Here is an 18,433-nt window from a genome sequence, read left to right on the forward strand (position 1 = left end):
GGCGACTTTAAAGGCGCCGGGCTGGAGCGAAGGGCGTTTTGGTGCTGCCGTCGCCCGAGTCTGGGAGTGTGTGTGCGGGGAGGGGGGCGGCGCACTGGTGGCAGGAAGCGAGCTGCGCCGAGGTCGTCGCGGAACCAGCTGGTGGTGACCCTGCAGGATGAACCACAAGAGCAAGAAGCGGATCCGCGAGGCCAAGCGGAGTGCGCGGCCGGAGCTGAAGGACTCGTTGGACTGGACCCGGCACAACTACTACGAGAGCTTCCCACTGAACCCGGCGGCCGTGGCGGTGAGCGGGCCGCGATTGCGGGCCGGGCGGACCACGGGCATCCGCCGGGGGCTGTGCCCACCTCCCCGGGGACCGGGTTCCGATGGCCTCGCCCGCACCCAGCGGAGGTCGGGGTCGTCGGCGCCCGTTCCAGGGCGGGCCTCCTTTCTCCTCGCCGCAGCCGCGCCTGCCGGGGGCATCTGGAGCCCCACGCCCTTGACGCCCTCCACGAGGCCTGTCACCCCTGCACCCCTTTTGGGCAGCAGGGCCATAGGGAACCTGGGTGTTCAAGGCCACAAGTGGGAGACGCGAAGCCCCGCTTCCTTGGTGGGACGGCGGTTTTGCTGTGCCCGAATGCACGCAAGTCCTTTCCCCTCCCTAAGAGGAGCCAGAACTAGAATCTGGCTCCTTGGGCATATGATTGCTAATTGGCTTTGGGGAACACCCTTACCTGCCACCGGGCTTTTCTTTCTCTCTCTCTTTTTTTTAAAATTTGATGGGTCTTTTCTGATTCCCTCAGGACAATGTGGAAAGGGCAGACGCTTTACAACTGTCGGTGGAAGAATTTGTGGAGCGATATGAAAGACCATACAAGCCCGTGGTTCTGCTGAATGCCCAAGAGGGCTGGTCTGCGCAGGAAAAGTGGACTCTGGAGCGCCTCAAAAGGAAATACCGGAACCAGAAGTTCAAGTGTGGCGAGGACAACGACGGGTACTCGGTGAAGATGAAGATGAAATACTACATCGAGTACATGGAGAGTACCCGCGATGACAGCCCCCTTTACATCTTTGACAGCAGCTACGGGGAACACCCCAAAAGAAGGAAACTTTTGGAAGACTACAAGGTGCCCAAGTTTTTCACCGATGACCTTTTCCAGTACGCAGGGGAGAAGCGCAGGCCCCCTTACAGGTAAATACTGGGCAGTGATGTGGTTATAATCTTGTCTCTGGCAACTAATCTTTTTTCTGAAACAGTGAATGGTTCTGCCTTGGTTGCATATGGAACTTAGAGGGCTTCCCATACCTGCCCAGGGACTCCTGCCTGATGCTGCCTGGGCATCAGATTTCTGAAAGCTCCCCCACGTGATCCAAGCATGCAATCAAAGTTGAACCAGTGATCTGTAAGGGACATTTTATTTTACTTAAATATTTATTTATTTTGGCTGTGCCAGGTCTTGGTTGCGGCATGCAGGCTCTTTTAAGTTGTGGCATGCAGGATTTAGTTCCCTTTTGTTGTTGTTTAGTCGCTCAGTCGTAGCCAACTTTTTTGCCACCCCAGGGACTGTAGCTCTCCAGGCTCCCCTGTCCATGGGATTTCCCAGGGGAAAATGCGGGAGTAGATTGCCATTTCCTACTCCAGGGGATCATCTCAATCAAACCGCCATCTCCTGCATTAGAGGCGAATTCTCTACTGCTGAGCCACCAAAGAAGCCCCTAGTTCCCTGACCAGGGATCAAACCTGGGCCCCCTCCATTGGGAGCTCATAGTGTTAGCCACTGGACCATCGGGAAAGTCTCTGTAAGGGACATTTTAATAGCTAAAGTCCAGCAGTAAGCCACATCAGTGATTTTTCTGTTAGGGATCAGCCCGTGTATTATTTACTCAGCATTTCTGTATATCAGAATTTGCATAGTTTTCAAAATAACATTTGTATAAAACTGAAAGCTGCTTTTGTGGCATGTATGTAGTTAAATTACACTGCACATCTTGGATGCTTCCATCCTTTAGGTGGTTTGTGATGGGGCCACCACGGTCCGGAACAGGAATCCACATCGACCCTCTGGGAACCAGTGCCTGGAATGCCTTAGTTCAAGGCCACAAGCGCTGGTGCCTGTTCCCTACCAGCACACCTAGGGAGCTCATCAAGGTGACTCGAGAAGAAGGAGGGAACCAGCAAGACGAAGCTATCACCTGGTTTAACATCATCTATCCCCGGACGCAGCTTCCAACCTGGCCACCCGAATTCAAACCCCTGGAAATCTTACAGAAACCAGGAGAGACTGTTTTTGTACCAGGTATACTTTCTTTGATTTCAGTAATCTGTCATTTTGGAGCACAGTTTATACACGGAGTCAAAGAAATCCCTCTGCATGCTGACTCTGGGTGAACTGACTGGGGCCTGCCTCTGGCTGTGTAATCACCTGCTCAGGGGGCTGCTGTCCAGCTTTCTTGTAGCCTGTGTATATGATGACTATTGAGAAACTTCTCATCTGCTGGAGAGCCTATTCATGTTTATTCCTACTAGTTACCCAATGTCTGTGTGTGTGTTCAGTGACTTGTGCGTATTTCCATAAATGGGGTTTTTGACACAGTGTAGCACTGGGTGGATTGAGTCAGGAAGCAGTTGCTTAAAAGCCAAGAGGCGGGAAATCCCACACCTGAAAATTACGCTTTGTTTTGATAGGCTAAGTGTTAGAATTGAGGGTATTTAAGATATGCACCCTCTTCCTAGAAACCGAAGAACTTGCTGCCTTTACAGTTTTGGTCACAGCTTTGGGTGGACAGGGCCGGACACATTTGTTCTGTAAAAGAGCCAGAGAATAAATATTTTAGGCACTGCAGGCCGGATGGTTTCTGTCAGAAGTGCTCAGCTCTGCCCAGGGGGCAGGAAAGCAGGCGTGTCCAGGCTCCAGTGAAACTCTGCACAAGCAGGTGGTTGGTGGCTCCTGCCTCAGGAAGACTGCTAAGCACACCGGGTCCTGGCTCTCTTAAGACTCTCCCTTGTGGACAGGAATCCCCAGTTTCTGAAGTTTGTGTTACATGTTATGTGAAATTTGTGTTGTAGAGCGATTGTGTGTAGAGCCCATTCCTGTTTAACCGTTTATTTGTTGGATTTCAGGAGGCTGGTGGCACGTTGTCCTCAATCTTGACACCACCATTGCCATCACCCAGAACTTTGCCAGCAGTACCAACTTCCCTGTTGTCTGGCACAAGACGGTAAGAGGGAGACCAAAGTTGTCAAGGAAATGGTATAGGTGAGAGACATTTTTGTTTTCTTATTTTTTGCTTTTGCTCCAGCTTCTACCCCAGATATACAATGGCAAGAGTCCACTGCTGCTATAACATGTGCTGAGTTTAAGTCAGGCCTGGGAAACACTGGGGCTGCAAAACCTCATGGGTAGAAGAGAGTGGGTCCAAGGTCAGGGCCAGTTCTCAGGATGCTTGCCAGCCTCGAGGTGACAGGCTCAGAATGCATGTTTGATCGAGGCCAGGCAGTCCCAACAAACACGGTCATAACTGGGATTGTTCGTCATTTTCTGTTTTCGTTTCTTTGGTTTTGGTTTTTTTTTTTCCCTCAAAGCTAGCTTTAGCAAAGGAAGCCATTTTTGTTTGGGTTTGATTTTGGTTGTTTTCTTTTCCTTATTCCAAAAGCTTTACCCCCATTTGAACTTATTACCTTCAGTTCTCGTGAGTGAGGTGACTGCCCTGGAGACTTAGCTCCTCTGTTTATCCACAGAACAGATACAGCACGGGCAGCGGCAGTGCAAGCCACCCCCAGCCACCCCGTGCCACTGTGTCCCAACCCTGACCTGGAGGGACCAGCTCTCGGGGTAAGAGAGGGATCCCGGCTTGCTCAGTGCTCAGCCTCCCTGCTGAGAGGGCCAGCAAGGGTGGTGGCTTTGTTCTCCCCGGACTCTCGGGCGTCCGAGGCCCACTGACTCCATCCCTCAGGCCGCTGTGTGCTGCCATCTGGTCCTTCCGAAAGGCCTTCCCGAACAGTGTGTCTTTTGTCCCCGGTTGCAGTGGCCGCCAGACGAGGTCCCTAAGGGGCGGGCTGGCGGCTGCCCCCCGACAGTCCCGTCCAGCTTTACCTTCCAGTGAGGGGGGACCCTCTCTGTCACCCGACGCTTCTTACCTCTCACAAACCTCGTTGTTTCTGCTCTTAACAAATAGAACATTAACCGAGCCCAGCTCCCATCACTGAGCACTGTGCTGTGGAAAGGAGAGGTTAAAAAACATCAGCTAGGAAGGTGCAGGGAAGAGTACGAGGGAGAGAGACTGTTTCTCCTGAGACTGACTCAGGGACGTGCGGCCTCGTGTGGGCAGCACATGTGGCTTGTGAGCTCAGGTAGCAGCAAGTCGTGTGCGGCTAGTTTTCCTTTCAGGAAAGCCTGACCAGCAGGGGGCTCTGTGCCCGGCCTGTGGATCCGTGTCTATCCTCAGCACCGTGCCGGCACGTCTAGCAGAGGCAGGGCGCAGCCCTGAGTCTGGGGCTCTGTGGGTGGCTGTCGCCGCACTGAGAGCACGTGTCTCGTCCCTCAGGATCTTGAAGCAGGAGCACCCAGAGTTGGCGGTCCTGGCTGACTCCGTTGACCTGCAGGAATCCACAGGGATCGCCTCCGACAGCTCCAGTGACTCCTCCAGCTCCTCCAGCTCCAGCTCGTCCGACTCAGACTCAGAGGTGAGGCTGCACTCACTCCCCAGTCGTCCAGGGCAGGGCACCCTGGAAAAACCAGAGGGGACTTTGTGCCTCCTTCCCAGGAGGGAGCAGTGTTTCACCTTCTTTTTCCAAGAACTACAACTGCCCCCAGTCCTTCTGTGGGGTAAAGTTTGCCCATTTTATAACTCTGAAGGTGTTTGTTAATCGTTAAAATAGTCACTGGGCTTCCCAGGTGGTGCTAGTGGTAAGGAACCTGCCTGCCAATGCAGGAAACACAGGTTCGATACCTGGGTTGGAAAGATCCCCTCAACCCACTCTAGTATTCCTGCTGGAGAATGCCGTGGACAGAGGAAGCTGGCGGACTATGGTTCATAGGGTCTCAAAGTGTCAGGGATGCCTGAAGCGACTTCACCTGCACGCACACGTGCACGCAGAGTGGTCTCTAGGGGTGAGAAGTAGCTGAAGATTCGGTGAAGTAAATGATGCAGGATGACACAGCTGGGGACAGTGGGGTCGGGACTGAAACTTCAAGCATTCTCCAGACCGAAAGCCCACGTTAGGAATTTCCGTGGATGGTAAATAATAAGCCTAGAGAGAGTTGCCTCGTGTCCAGTGGTTAGGACTCTTTTCACTACTGAGGGCCCAGGTTCAGTCCCTGGCTGCCTCCAACTGACGCCCTGTTTTTCTCCTTCCGCATCCAGTGCGAGTCTGGCTCTGAAGGCGAAGGCACGATGCACCGCAGGAAGAAGAGGCGGACATGCAGCATGGTGGGGAACGGGGACACCACCTCGCAGGATGACTGCGTGAGCAAAGAGCGCAGCTCCTCCAGGTGACCGCGCGTGGCTGTCGTCTGTGTGCGAGGACGCGCCTGCAGCCTGCGGCAGGGCCCCGGGGCAGCCCCGTGGGTCCTGCAGACCGGGGAGGGCCGGCGAAAGCCAGAGAATGAGGACCTCTGGGGCACGGGAGCTGTTCACTCAGTGTTTGCAACAGTAGCTTTCTTCTCTGCTACCGATGCAAATGCACGTGGCTTGTTTTATGCATAAGGATGAGGATCTGTGTGAATGGTGCCAAGGGAAACCTTGACGTTATTTAATAAAAGTTAAATTCATCTTATATCTTTGAAATTTTTTTTCCTGGAGAACACCAGAATCTCCTCTCATTGCTCTTCTTGCTGTGACCTTGGGAGAAAAGACTGACTCTGCTGGTGGGTGGTGGCTGCCCTCGATGGGGAAATGATGATTCATTATCGCAGTAAAGGGGGAAACGCTGAAAAGTTGTCCCCAAGCTTCTGAAGAGTCTGAGGTGTGGCCTCCTGCTTTTTCTCCCAGTTTGCCACTGCTCCATGGAGCACTTGCAGATTTTTTAAATAAAATCTTAATCATGTCTCCAGCGGGGTTTTGTTTTTGTGTTAAACCTGAGTGAGAGAATTCCCTGGTGGTCCAGTGGTTAGGACTCTGAGCTTTCACTGCCAAGGGTCTGGGTTCAGTCCCTGAACTTGGGGAACTTAGATCCCACAAGCCTAAACAAACTAAATTATTTTTTAAAAAATCAATTGGATCTAAATAAGTTAAAACTTGAGATAAAATCAATAAGCTAACCTTTTTGCAAGTGGCTACCCCAGTGCTGCACACATGCCAGGCTCCCACTGAAGTGTGCAGACCCTGCCTGCGTCCCAGGTCTTTAAACCCCAGAGCCCTGTTGTCCACGTGCTGCTAGCTGAAGTGTCACTGGGGCGGCATTAAGAGGGATGGTTTCTGGGAAGACAGTGAAATCCTGAAGCTGTTGGGATTCTGTCCGAAGTCCCTACCTGCTGCAGCTGATGCCGCTGTTACGTTCTTGGTGTCTCCAAGCAGCCTGGCACTTGCTTCATTGTGACAGCAGTGGAGGACCCACATTCCTCTCTGTCATCTCTTCCTCATTCTCTGGGGTCTGGTTGGCATCCCGTGGGGGCTATTCGAGTGTCCTAAGCCGATGAATTGATCCCACTGGATCATGCAGTTCTCAGCCTTAGTTGTCCTTTCCAGCCTTAGATTTCTCTTCTTGCCTGGTTTCTAATGTTGTAGACTTTTATCTGCCCCTGGGGTATGACTTTGTATTCATGCCCTGTAAGGAAAGTCTTTGGAGAAGGCCCTGCCATTGTTTCAGCCGGGGCCCTCGGGGTTCTGCTTGTAACCTTTCCTTCCCCTTTGCAGCAGCCCTGCTGTCCACCTGCTGATCACCGGCGGTTGTACTTTCCTTGACAGGATTAGGGACACTTGTGGAGGCCGCGCTCACCCCTGAGCTGAAGCTCTCCCTGAGGGGGCTCCGTGGGAGCTGTTGGCAGCCACTCACCTGTCTTCCTGTCTTCTGCTCCTACCTTCTCCTTTGTCTTCTTTGAATTTGGATAATCCTCTCTGGCCCAAGCTCATGTCTCCGGTCAAATGCTGTGTTTTCTCTGCTGACTGAGACTAGATTGTCAAGAAGTTAAAAAAATTCAGCACGCTCGGCGAAGCACCGAAGGCCGCTGTGACGTCAGGTGAGAAGGTTCTGTGCTTCTTTAAAACCGCACTGGTCGACCAACTGCAAGCCTGGAGGGCTCTGGTCCTCTGAATGCTTTGCCGCCTTGCTGGTGTTGGTGAGGGACTCCCACCATCCACACATAGCCAGCTGCATGCGAGCAGAGATGCCAAGAGTGGTGAGTGGACTCTGAGTCCCGTGTGAACCAGTTATGGAAACGAAGGACCCTGAGAGCACCGCCTTCCTGTGTGCCATTATCTGTCCAGAAATGCATTTGGCAGGAGAAACCCGGCCGGGGGCCAGCGCCACTCACTCACCCACTGCCTAGGGCGGTCTTAGCGTTCATCACCTTTTCTCTGTGGTCAGAGAGGCTGTGAGATTCCAAGGATATTTTCATGTGGTGTGTTTTGTGGGGGAAGGATGACACATCGGGTTTGTTGGGTTTATGATCAGAGTGGGAAAGGTGTTCAATGTGTTGTCATCACAAAACTGAAGTTATAAACAACCAGGTTCTTACAAATTTGTTCCCGTCTTTCCCGCCACGTGTGTGACCCCTGAGTCAGAAGTTTTTCGCTCTCTAAGAGGCTTCATAATTAACAGCCTCATATCTTGGACCTGGAGACATTAGTCGGGCAGTCCTGTTAGCAGCCAGGAATAAATGCAGAGGTGGTGCCTCTGGTCTTTGGGATCTGTTTAGGTTTCTAAATAACTCTGGTTTAAATAGAGGTTGACCAGCAGATTCCATCTCTTGCCCTCTCGATTCACCTGCTTGCCTTCATCTGTCTCCAAATTCAACTAAAGTGTTATAAAAATAAGAGGAGGCTGTCAGGACACATCCAGTGACAATTTCCAGGTTGGACTGCGGGAGGGAAGGGCACCAGCGCCAGCAGGCACAGAGGAGTGGGCCATCAACTGGAGTCCTACTCACTGGCTCTCAGAATCCTCCCTTAAAGTGGGTGTGATCAGGGAATCCTGTTTACTTGTCTACAGACCAGTCGTCCCTTCCTAACTCCCTGGGTTGGTCATGTGGCTTTACTCTAGAAGGCTGGTCCCCTATTTTGTCTTTGCCCAAATTACTGTATTCTGAAAGGCCAACCAAAACTCATGTGTGGATTGGATGAAAACTTCTGCTCTTTTCCTAGTATCAGTCTACCTACTACCAGTCTACCTGCCCCCCGCCCCCCAACACACACACACACACCCTCTGGCCCCCGGGTGTGTCTGTGCCTGTGAGTGCTCAGTCACTGAGTGGTATCTGACGCTGTGACGCTATGGACTGGAGCCCTCCAGACTCCTCTGTCCGTGGGATTTCCCGGGCGAGAATACTGGAGTGGGGTACCATTCCCTTCTCCAGGGGATCTTCCCGACCCAGGGACTGAACCCGAGTTTTCTGCATTGCAGGCAGATTCTTTACCACTGAGCCACCAGGGAAGCTCGGGCAGTGTCTCTAGGTGTGAGGAGTCCAGACCCTGAAGGGATCATCCAGAGATCGCGTTCATATCTGAACGGCGTTCCTCCTCCTTTTTAAAAAGCTTGTCTTGACATCTTGAAAGTGCTTCTTTTCTCCCCCCAGGGTTGCTGCTGGGCTGTCACACTCCCTTTCCTCTCCAACCCATACCAACTGCTTCTCCCTCAGCTTCAGTGGAAAGGATCAAACCACCGGACAGGCCGCCTGCCGCCAGGGGGCGTGGTGGGCATGGTGAAGTAGAAGTTAGGTTGGAGAGCCTAGCCACCCAGTTTTACTTCCCCAGATGCCAAAGGTAATTCCTGTTTGATAAACAACATCCAGAAATAAGAGATCCAGCCTGTGTGACAGGCCCGCAGTCCCCTCTCCTGAAAGTGCCTGGGAGGCACAGGTTACGCCACTTGGTTCCCGCCACCCTGTGAAGGACTGTGGGACCCTCCTTCACTGTCTTAGCCGGGTGAGATTCAGCAGCAGCCTTTTACTGTCACTGTGCCAGGCAAACATACCGCTGTGGGCGAAAAGTAGGAAAGAAAGCAGTGGAGTGTGGCCAGGTGGTCACTGTGAGGCAGGAAGTGGGGTCCAAGGGCCCATCTGTTCTAAAACCAACCCTTCTACCCACCTGGCATGAGCTGCTCCTTTGAGTGGTGTCAAGGACAGTAAGGAGAAAGGTAAAACATTAAACTATTTTTAGAGATTATTCTCTGAGATGACAACTGATGTTAAAACCAACAGCAGGGGGGTTGGCGGGGGGACGTCCCTGGTGGCCCAGTGGCTATGACACTGGACTCCCAATGCAGGGAGCCTGGGTTCAGTCCCTGGTCAGGGTAACTAGATCCCGACATACCGCCACTAAAGATCATGTTTACCCCAGGAAGATCGAAGATCCCACATGCTGTAACTGAAACTCAGTGCAGCCAAATAAATAAATGTTAAAAACAAAAACCCAACAAACTGGGTCCTAGAAGAAAGGATCTAGACTAATAACTACTGAAGAGGAGGATCGGGGTGGGTGAGACCAGAGTCGGGGACCTAAGACATCTGGGTCTGTGGAGACGAGGGAGGTCACGAAAGGCTTTACCATCAGCCCGAGGTCGCCAGTGTTGCACACTGGTAAGTGCCTCTGAGGTCCGTAGTGCCGTGATGAAGGTGACTCCTGTAAGGGGAGAGCCACCAAAAACAGGAACACCGTTCACATTTTGCTCAGCTTGTAGATGCCCATTTGTTCATTATTAAAACATTCAACAAACGTTGGAGCTCCAGGCTCTGTTCTAGGTGTTAGAGACGCCACACGGACAAGCCCAGATCCCTGACCTCCTAGATCTTCACGGACTGTGAGGGTGCTGTTGTTCATAAGGGCTACGAATGGGTCAGGGCAGGGAGAACCGTACACGTCCATCTCCATGATCAGAAAAGCAAGTCTAACCCTTACTAAGTACAAATTAATGAGATCTTCATAAAGGAACATAATTCTAATTTTAGCTGTATTTTTAACTGAGGACACAGCTTCTTTGTAAATCAGCTAAAGGTATTTAAGGAGCAGCACAAAAATTGCTGGTACAAGTGCTTTACAAATTTTTTAGAGGTTCTGCCTCTATGTACTTTAAGATGCTAGATAAGAGTTGGAGTGGACAGGGATTTTGTGGTAAACGTAAAAAGTACTGTTTAGGAAGTAGGCATTTAAGCACGCAGCCATATATTTCTTGAATTGTATGTAGCATTTCCACAAATAAGTGTTTTTGTCACGTGTACTGGGTCCTGCTGATGGTTCCACGTGGAGTCTGGTTTCTTCTCACTCCTGCCTCCCTAGCTTCTGTCATGATGATACATCAAAACTACAGGAGCCCTCCCAGGATGGCTTTTAACTTTGTCTCATCTGTAGTTCAAGTTCAGAAATTTTGAACACCTCACACCCATCCTCTGTTCTGGGAGCAGGAGAACTGACCTCGCCTGCTCTCTCCACGGAGACTGGACACTACAGAGGAACTGGGACCATCTGCCGAGTACCTGGTGCCTCCTCAGTCATTAAGTCAAGCACGCTGAGCGCCTGGTGTTTCTGCTTTAGTTTTTCTTGTGGGGACTGTCACCAAGTCCTGGGAGTGCTGGGGGACAGCCACCACTGGATTGGCATTTTTAACTTGGACTGCGATGAAACTTGTTTATCATTTTAAATAAAGCAACTTGATTTGGGGTTGGGTTTTTTGCATTGTCTTGTCCTTGTTTTCATTCTCACTCATCTGAAAGTTAACAGAGTGTACTGAGTTTGTCCGCACAAAAGGACCTCTTAAAAATACACTTGACCCTTGAACAACTCAGGGTTTAGGGGTACGATCCTCCCTATGCACAGTGGAAAATCCAAGAAAAGCTGAGAGCCAACCCTCCATATCCAAGTTTCACAGTTCTGCAGCCAGCCTCGGATTACATAGTACTGCAGTTCCTGTTTAATGGAAAAATATCAGCATGTAAGTGGAACCATGAACTTCAAACGTATGTTGTTCAAGAGTCAACTGTACACTTTAAAACAGAGGACACAGGTGACAAATATAAGGCCCAAACACTTTGAGTGGTCAAAAGCTAGCAGCCAGGAGAAGAACTTCATTCCACATTTCAGAGTAGTGGGCATTTTTATCAACCTCCGCTAAAATTCCCTTTGTGTGTCGCCCTAACGTTATGTGATGTTTCAGGATTAAGCTCACCCTGCTGTTGGAATCTTGTTTGTTGTAACTAGAGCTCAAGAGGAAGCTTAAGAGTGTTCTTGCATCTTCCTTTTAAAAAGAGGCACTGGGTGGGGCGGGTGAAGGGTGGGTTGGACCTCATGGTCCAGTGGTTGAGGGCCTGGGTTCCATCCCTGGTTGGGGAAGTAAGCCTCACATGCTGCAGCTAGGAGTCTCCACGCCACAACTAAAGAACCTGCAGCGAAGATTCAGCGTGCTGCAACCAAGACCCAGCAAAGCCAAATGAATAAAAGTAAAATATATTTTTTAATTAAAAAAGAAGCATTTCTTCCAGGATCTTACATCAGTTATCAACTCAGACACTGCTTTTCCCAAAAAAGAATGCATCCTAAGCAAAAATCCGGGGCCTGGTTTTTTCAATATTAGTCCTATGCTTGGCATGGCACCTTACAAACTTTGTCCACTATTTGTTGTTTTTTTAAGAGAAAAAAAACTAGGGCAGGGTTTGGGAGTGGTAAGGGAAAAAGGTTTTCTGTTACATTTATCTCCAAGCTACACTGTTCAGTAACAGCCCTGGAAGGGTCTGGAGAAGCAAAGACGGTAGTCTTTTTTTTTCATTCTACCCTCTCCTACATTACAGAATTATTCAAAGAAGAAAGACTGTAGAGAAAATCGAATTTGACCTTGAAGCCAGTCTTTGGGGGCAGCCTCCACACCCTGAGGCTGTATGGAGGCCTGCTGGGTCCAGACCGGAATGGGGCATTCACGCACCAGCACCTGGAAAAGTCCTCTGTGAGAATGAATATATCAAGGCAACCCGAAAGAGTAAAGCCGCTGGTCATGGGTCTAGAAAGCCGCTGAAAGTAAGCAAAGCTGGTGTTCGGCTTTCATTGTCCTCCAGCCTTTACCTTGCCCCCAGCATTCCCTGGCTGTGCTGTGCTTAGTCACTCAGTCGTGTCCTACTCTGTGCGACCCCATGGACTGTAACCTGCTAGACTCCTCTGTCCATGGGATTCTCCAGGCAAGAATACGGGAGTGGGTTGCCATACCCTTCTCCAGGGGATCCTCCCGACCCAGGGATTGAACCCAGGTCTTCCGCACTGCAGGCAGATTCTTTACCGTTTGAGCCACCAGGGAAGCCCTAGCAATTCCAAAATGCTCAAAAGATTACTTGTGCGGGGCTAAAATGATGCCGAAAGGACCCCGGAATGCTGGGTATTTCATCCTAGTTTTAAAAAGAAGCCTAAGCCTAAAGTGTCGGGCCTACCTGGGTCTCAAGAGCGCTTCCCAAGGGGCTCTTGTCCCCAGCATCTTGAGTCACCGGGGGATCGAGGACGTCGGGGGCGGGCGGGGGGCGTGGCGCGGCGGGGACTCCACCCCGGGGCGGGGCGCGGGCGGGGCGCGGGCGGGGCGAGGCGGGCTCCCTCGGGGTCCCCGCGGGCGGGCACTCGGGTGGCCGCGGCGCGATGGAGGCGCCGGCCGAGCTGCTGGCCGCACTGCCCGCGCTGGCCACTGCGCTGGCCCTGCTGCTAGCCTGGCTGCTGGTGAGGCGCGGGGCGGCCGCGAGCCCGGACCCCCAGGAGCCCGCGCCCCCAGAGCCCGCTCCTCCGGCTGAGGCCAGCGTGAAGCCCGCGCCGCCCGGCCCCTGCGCCGCGGAGCCGGCGGCCGCGCCCGAGGGGCTGGGGGAGCCCGCGCGGCCGGACGAGCCCGAGGCCGCGCCGGCGGAGGCGGAGGAGCAGGCCGCCGAGGAGAGGCAGGTACGGACCCGCCCTCCCGGGCGCCCCTTCCCACCCCGGGGCCCGGTTCCCCCCGCGATTCGGCGCCCCCGGCCGAGCCGAGAACCGGGCCCCCAGCCTCGGGCCGGGCTGCCCCAAGAAGGGCAGAGCCGGCGATCGGCAGGAAGGGAAGGTCCCGGCGTGCAGACTCTCAGCCCTCCCTCGAAGTGTGGCAGAGCCTCGGAGTTGTGGGCTGGCTGTCGCCAGGCTGCTTTCCTCTGCTTGGCCTCTCCTCCCCTGGCACGGGTCACACCCACCCCCCTCACACACACACACACACACACACACACACACACACACACCCCTCACCCTCCAGCCCACGGGATTTCAAACGCACGTGTATGTGGCTTGTTTCCAGGGCTTCAAGGATGGCGGTTGTCCTGATAGTAATATAATAAAATAGAATACTTAAAAGAAGGAAAACTGCGTTTTCTTTTTAGGCCAATTTGGAATTCGGATTCCTGAGCCATTTACGTGTGAAACCCATTGGGTGGGGCTGAAAGAAAAGTACGGGACCATTGCAGTCCTTTTTGTTGTGCTTTTCAAACTGCAGGGTGCTCTGCACACCTCACCTGGGGCTGCAGATAAGCCTGGCCAGTGTGCAGTGAGCAAGCAGGATAAAGCCTTCCTGCAGTGCAGCTGAGCACCCACAAAGCCCATCCTCCTGCTTTTGCTGTCCTGCAGCTCTGTCCTGACCCCTCAGTATTGCTTCAGGATAGCCAGAGAGGTAGTCCTTAGTAGAACTAAGAGCTTCAGGATCTTAGTTCCCCAACCAGGGATCAAACCTGGGCCCCCAGCAGTGGAAGCGCACACAGAGTCCTAACCACTGGACCACTAGGGAATTCCCCGATGTACCTCTTGACATTGGAAATCTACTTGCTAGCCGCACATTCCCAGGATTTCAGCGCCCTTGGACCTTTGGGGCCAGCGCCAAGGGCCCTGAGCCTGATCAGAACGCCTTGTTCTGACTCCTAGGCTCCTTTCCTTGCGAGGGAGGCTGGCCGGGACGGTGGAAACCATGAGTAAGTGGTTTTGGTGCGTTGTCAGCGTGCCTGCAGTGCCCACTCTGAATTTTCCTGGACACAATGGTTTATACTGGAGAGAACCCTTTGATGGGAGGAGGAGGCAGCAAGGCTGGGTGGAGGCATGCTGAGTAATTGTTCCAGACCCCCTGTGAGCAGGTGCTTTGCTTGACAAGAGGGTGACTAATTGTGTCATTAGAGTGTATTCTAACCAGCTTGAGCAGGGCTGCTGTATTATTCTTCCCAAGGAGCACGGAGGCCCTGCTGTTCTTGCTGCCCTCACCTGTGGTGTTGGCAGGTAGGGTTTGGACACGTGCTGATGTGTTAGCTTTGCTCCCGTGTTTAGGATTCTCTTGGGAACAGGAGACGCATAGGGGCTATCCTCAGGCTGCCACTTGCTCTCAATCGGCCATGCTCCTACAGTGAACACATTGGCCCCTTTCCATCCAGAGGCAGGTTCTGGACTGAACTTTAAAATGTCCTTTATGGACTTCCCTGGCGGTCCAGTGGGTAAGACTCCACATTTCCTCTGCAGAAGCCTGGATTCAATCTCTGGTCGGGAAGCCAAGATCCCGAATGCCAGGCAGTGCACTCGTGCGGTGCAGCCAAAAATTAATTAATGAAAATATTTTAAAAGTCCTTTAGTAGTGCTCGGTCATCTCCTGATCTTCCAGATTACAGTGCTTCTGAAAGAAGTTTCTACAAGGCCTCTAGGCTGTCAGCAATATATCTAGGTAACGGGTTTCATGGTGGCTTAAAAAGAAGCCGTATCTGCCTCTCCCTAGGAGAAAGCAAGTCCTGTGAGGGTGAGTAGAGGCTCTGAAGGACGAGGCGCCTTATGGAGGCTCACGTGTGGGGCACAGACTCAGAGCTGAACCCAATGCACTGCCCGAGCGGATGACCGTGACAGCTGAGGCTTGTGTGTCCGTCCTTCGTTCGTCTCCACGTCCTGACCTGACGTGATCCAGGCAACAGGAGAATTAAGTCTGTTTTCCTCCCTTGGAGGTCTTGCCCCTCCCTTTTGGGTTCAGGTCTCCAGACGACTCCAACTGTGCATAAGGCCCAGGGCCAGGTGCTGGGGACACATATCAGCTGTTCCCGACTCCTCTGCCTTGCTGCCTGTTGGATTACCCTGGAAGAAGCTGCTAAGAAACTGTCCGGAAATGGACTTGGGGATTTTCAAGAGCAGGTCCCAGGGACTTCCCTGGTGGACCAGTAGCTAGGACTCTGAGTTCCCAATGCAGGGGGCCTGGGTTCCATCCCTGGTCAGGGAACTGGATCCCACATGCTGCAACTAAGAGTTCAAATGCTGCGACTAAGATCCAGTGCAGCCAAATAAATAAATATTAGGGGAGAAAAAGAGCAGGTCTCAGTACTTTCTCCTGATGATCGTGCTGCCCCGTCTTGGAGAGCAGGCCAGAAGGCCCGCCGGGAAAAGTAACTCAGGTCTGGGTTTGGGGCTGCCGTCAGCCAGCCTCGGGTCTATCTGTCACTAAGGAAACGGCAGCAGTGGGAGAGCAGGCAGGCCCAGCCCCAGCCTGGCAGAGCAGCACTTAACTCACCTCTCCCCTCCCCCCTGCTTTTTCCATTAACCAAGCCCCTTCTAATCCAATCATCTTCCATCCCAGCGAGGCCTGGGAGGCCCCCGGGCAGCTGCTGCCCAGGCTCACAAAGCTGATTATTGAGAAGCATCCAAAGCCCAAGGAAGCCGCCTTCCGCTGCTGCTGTGGGTCACAGGGAAGCGACCCCGGGGTGCAGGAGAATCAAGTTGCATGAAGGCCCTCGATGGGCTGGGAGGCTGAGCAACCGCTGAGGGAAAGGGGGTTAGATCAGGCAGGCTGGGGAGGCTGAGCGGAGAGCAGTGTCGTATTATTAAACTGCCTGTCATTTCTCTGAGGAATTAGTGTGGAAGTGTGCAGGGATGGAGGCGGGCATGCCCACCGTCACCAAGAATTATGGAGAATGATGTCAAGAACAAAGCTGGTCCCTTGTAAGGCCAGGAAGCAGTGCTTTCCGGTGCTGAGGTCATTGTTGTTTAGTCGATTCAGTTTTGTCCGACTCTTTGCGACCCCATGAACAGTACCCCACCAGGCTTCTCTGTCCATTGGATCTTCCAGGCAAGAATGCTGGAGTGGGTTGCCATTTCTTTCTCCAGGGGATCTTCCTGTCCCAGGGATCGAACCCATGTCTCCTGCATTGGCAGGCAGATTCTTCACCACTGAGCCACCTGGGAAGCCCACAAGGTACAGGTTAAGATTTAGGATTTGCAGACCTCTCACCTAATGGAGATGTGGATTCCAGCAGGGCTGTATCATACGATGCCAAACAGAGGTCATGGACAGAGGATCAATGTCACTCAGTAGTAGTGGAGTCGAATCGCTCTGTCTTAGCCAGGACTCAGACATCCTGGTGCTCAGGCCCTCAATCAGCTCAGAAATGGAGAAGGGACTTCCTCTAAGGCTGCTGGCCAATGCAGACGCTTAAAGATTGAAGGAGACTAAGAGACAGGAAAGACAAATGAAATACCTGGTCCTTGATTGGATTCCAGATGGGGTGGGAAGCTATAAAGAATATTTTAGAGATAATTGGATCATGTTTCAAATGAATGATTTATTAGATCATTTTATTGTATCGATGCTCACTTTCTTGAGCGTGATGCTGGCATTGTGGTAATATATACAAAAATGTTCTTAGGAAGATGCATGCTGAAACATCTAGGGATAACATGTCATGATTCAGATAGTTATACACACACACACGTCATGGATGTGTATGGAGAGAGAGTACAGAGATGGAAAAATGTTAACAACTGGTGAATCTAAGTGAAAGGGTATAGGAGAGTTCATTGTATTATTCTTCTCTGTATGTTTGGGACTTTCCTCCTTGGGAAAGAGGAACCTGATGGGGAATTTCTCAGGAAAGGGCTTGGTGTTTCAGGCACTCTGAGGGTGCCGATTTGATTGAGCTGCACAGCCTCCTCTGTCTGCCCTCACCATGCAGCTGGGCCCCTGTTCGCCTTTCTGACATTATCTTGCTGTTGGGCCCATCTTGATACCAGCCTTGTCACCACAGGTCTGTCCCTCAGGGAGCTGCAAAGCCCCTAGCCTTCTCAGAATGACCAAGAAGCTAAATCCCATCCCCCATCATCTGTCCTGACCTTTGTTAATTTTTTTTTCTTTATTGTATTTTCTTTTCTTTTTCTCTTTTGTGTCCCGAGCTTTGTGATGTCAATGTAGCCCCACTTTCTGTTCTCCTAACAGAAGTCCATTTAGTGCATGGCCAAACAGGTATCTGGCAGTTGTTCATACCACTTTGAGTCTTGTCCTTTGGTCCTCTCAGGCTCCTATAACACAGAGTACTACTATAGATTGGACTTCACTGGCAGTCCATTGGCTAAGAATCCATGTTTCCACCACAGGCGGTACAGGTTCGATCCCTAGTCAGGGAACTAATATCCCGAATGCCCTGTGGAGTGGCCACAAACGAAGAAAAAAAAAAAAATCATTAAACAACAGACATTTATTTCTGCCAGTTCTGAAGATTGAGGAGTCCAAGATCAAGGTACCAGCAGATTCGGTTCGGGATGAGAACCCACTTCCCAGCTAGCCGACTGCTGTGTCCTCACACAGCACAGAAAACAGTCAGGTGTCTTCCTCTTCTACTAAGGGCCTAATCTCATCGTGGGGGACCCAAGGTCATGACTCCATTAAACCTAATTGCCTCTTGAAGGCCCCACCTCCAAGTGGGGGGTTCAGAACTGGGGTTCATATGCTGAAGAGCATATGAATTCTGGGGGATACAAAACAGTCTGCAACAGATCGAGTGATTTTCTGGGGGTGAAGGGACAGAATCCAAATGTTAGCAAACTGGTAGACGTAAGTAAGGGAAAAAAGCTGAACACAAAACAGGAGTAATGGGACTTCCCTGGTGGTCCAGTGGCTAAGACTCCACATTGCCAATGCAAGGGGCCCAAGTTCCATTCTTGGTCAGAAAACTAGATCCCCCAGGCACAACGAAGATCAAAGATCCAGCATGCCACACGCAACTAAGACCTGGCACAGCCAAATAAATAAACATATATACTAAAAATTAAGAAAAAAAATCACGGAAATAGTCTCTTCACAATGAGGGGATGAGATGGTTGGATGGCATCACTGACTCAATGGACATGAGTTTGAGTAAACTCCAGGAGTTGGTAATGGACAGGGAAGCCTGGGGCGCTGCAGTCCATGGGGTCACAAAGAGTCGGACACAACTGAGCGACTGAACTGAACATCAACTAAAAAAGATGATGCAGAGGGCTGTAAGCAGAGTTCCACATTTAGTCATGTAAAAGGGTATGTTTTGTAAAGTTCTTT

At 51.7% G+C, this 18,433-nt stretch overlaps 2 protein-coding genes across 7 annotated transcripts in view; both read left to right on the plus strand.

Moving 5' to 3' along the window:
* Nucleotides 1–9: 9 nt before the first annotated feature.
* JMJD6 (jumonji domain containing 6, arginine demethylase and lysine hydroxylase) lies at nt 10–10,794 on the plus strand. Of its 6 annotated transcripts, none has more exons than XM_060394982.1 (8): nt 10–286; nt 786–1,174; nt 1,993–2,279; nt 3,104–3,201; nt 3,727–3,815; nt 4,528–4,666; nt 5,347–5,474; nt 6,838–10,794. In XM_060394982.1, the coding sequence occupies exons 1-8, from the start codon at nt 158–160 to the stop codon at nt 6,923–6,925; spliced, it is 1,347 nt and encodes a 448-aa protein (XP_060250965.1). In that variant the 5' UTR covers nt 10–157; the 3' UTR covers nt 6,926–10,794. The 6 variants fall into 6 exon arrangements, 5 of the variants coding, with proteins under 5 accessions (XP_060250965.1, XP_027829947.1, XP_060250966.1 ...); XM_027974146.2 differs by having other exon boundaries at nt 6,889–10,794; XR_006061299.2 differs by lacking the exon at nt 6,838–10,794 and having other exon boundaries at nt 3,104–3,239; nt 3,722–3,815; nt 5,347–5,459.
* A 1,930-nt stretch (nt 10,795–12,724) lies between these two features.
* The window catches only part of MXRA7 (matrix remodeling associated 7), a 31,352-nt gene continuing 25,643 nt past the window's right edge, over nt 12,725–18,433 (plus strand). The window contains exon 1 of the mRNA XM_027974141.2: nt 12,725–13,035. Within this exon, the coding sequence (XP_027829942.1) occupies nt 12,745–13,035 (291 nt within the window). The 5' untranslated portion in view covers nt 12,725–12,744. The remainder of the gene's footprint in view (nt 13,036–18,433) is intronic.

This window comes from Ovis aries, chromosome 11 (genome assembly GCF_016772045.2).
Source record: "Ovis aries strain OAR_USU_Benz2616 breed Rambouillet chromosome 11, ARS-UI_Ramb_v3.0, whole genome shotgun sequence".
Classification (NCBI taxonomy): domain Eukaryota; kingdom Metazoa; phylum Chordata; class Mammalia; order Artiodactyla; family Bovidae; genus Ovis; species Ovis aries.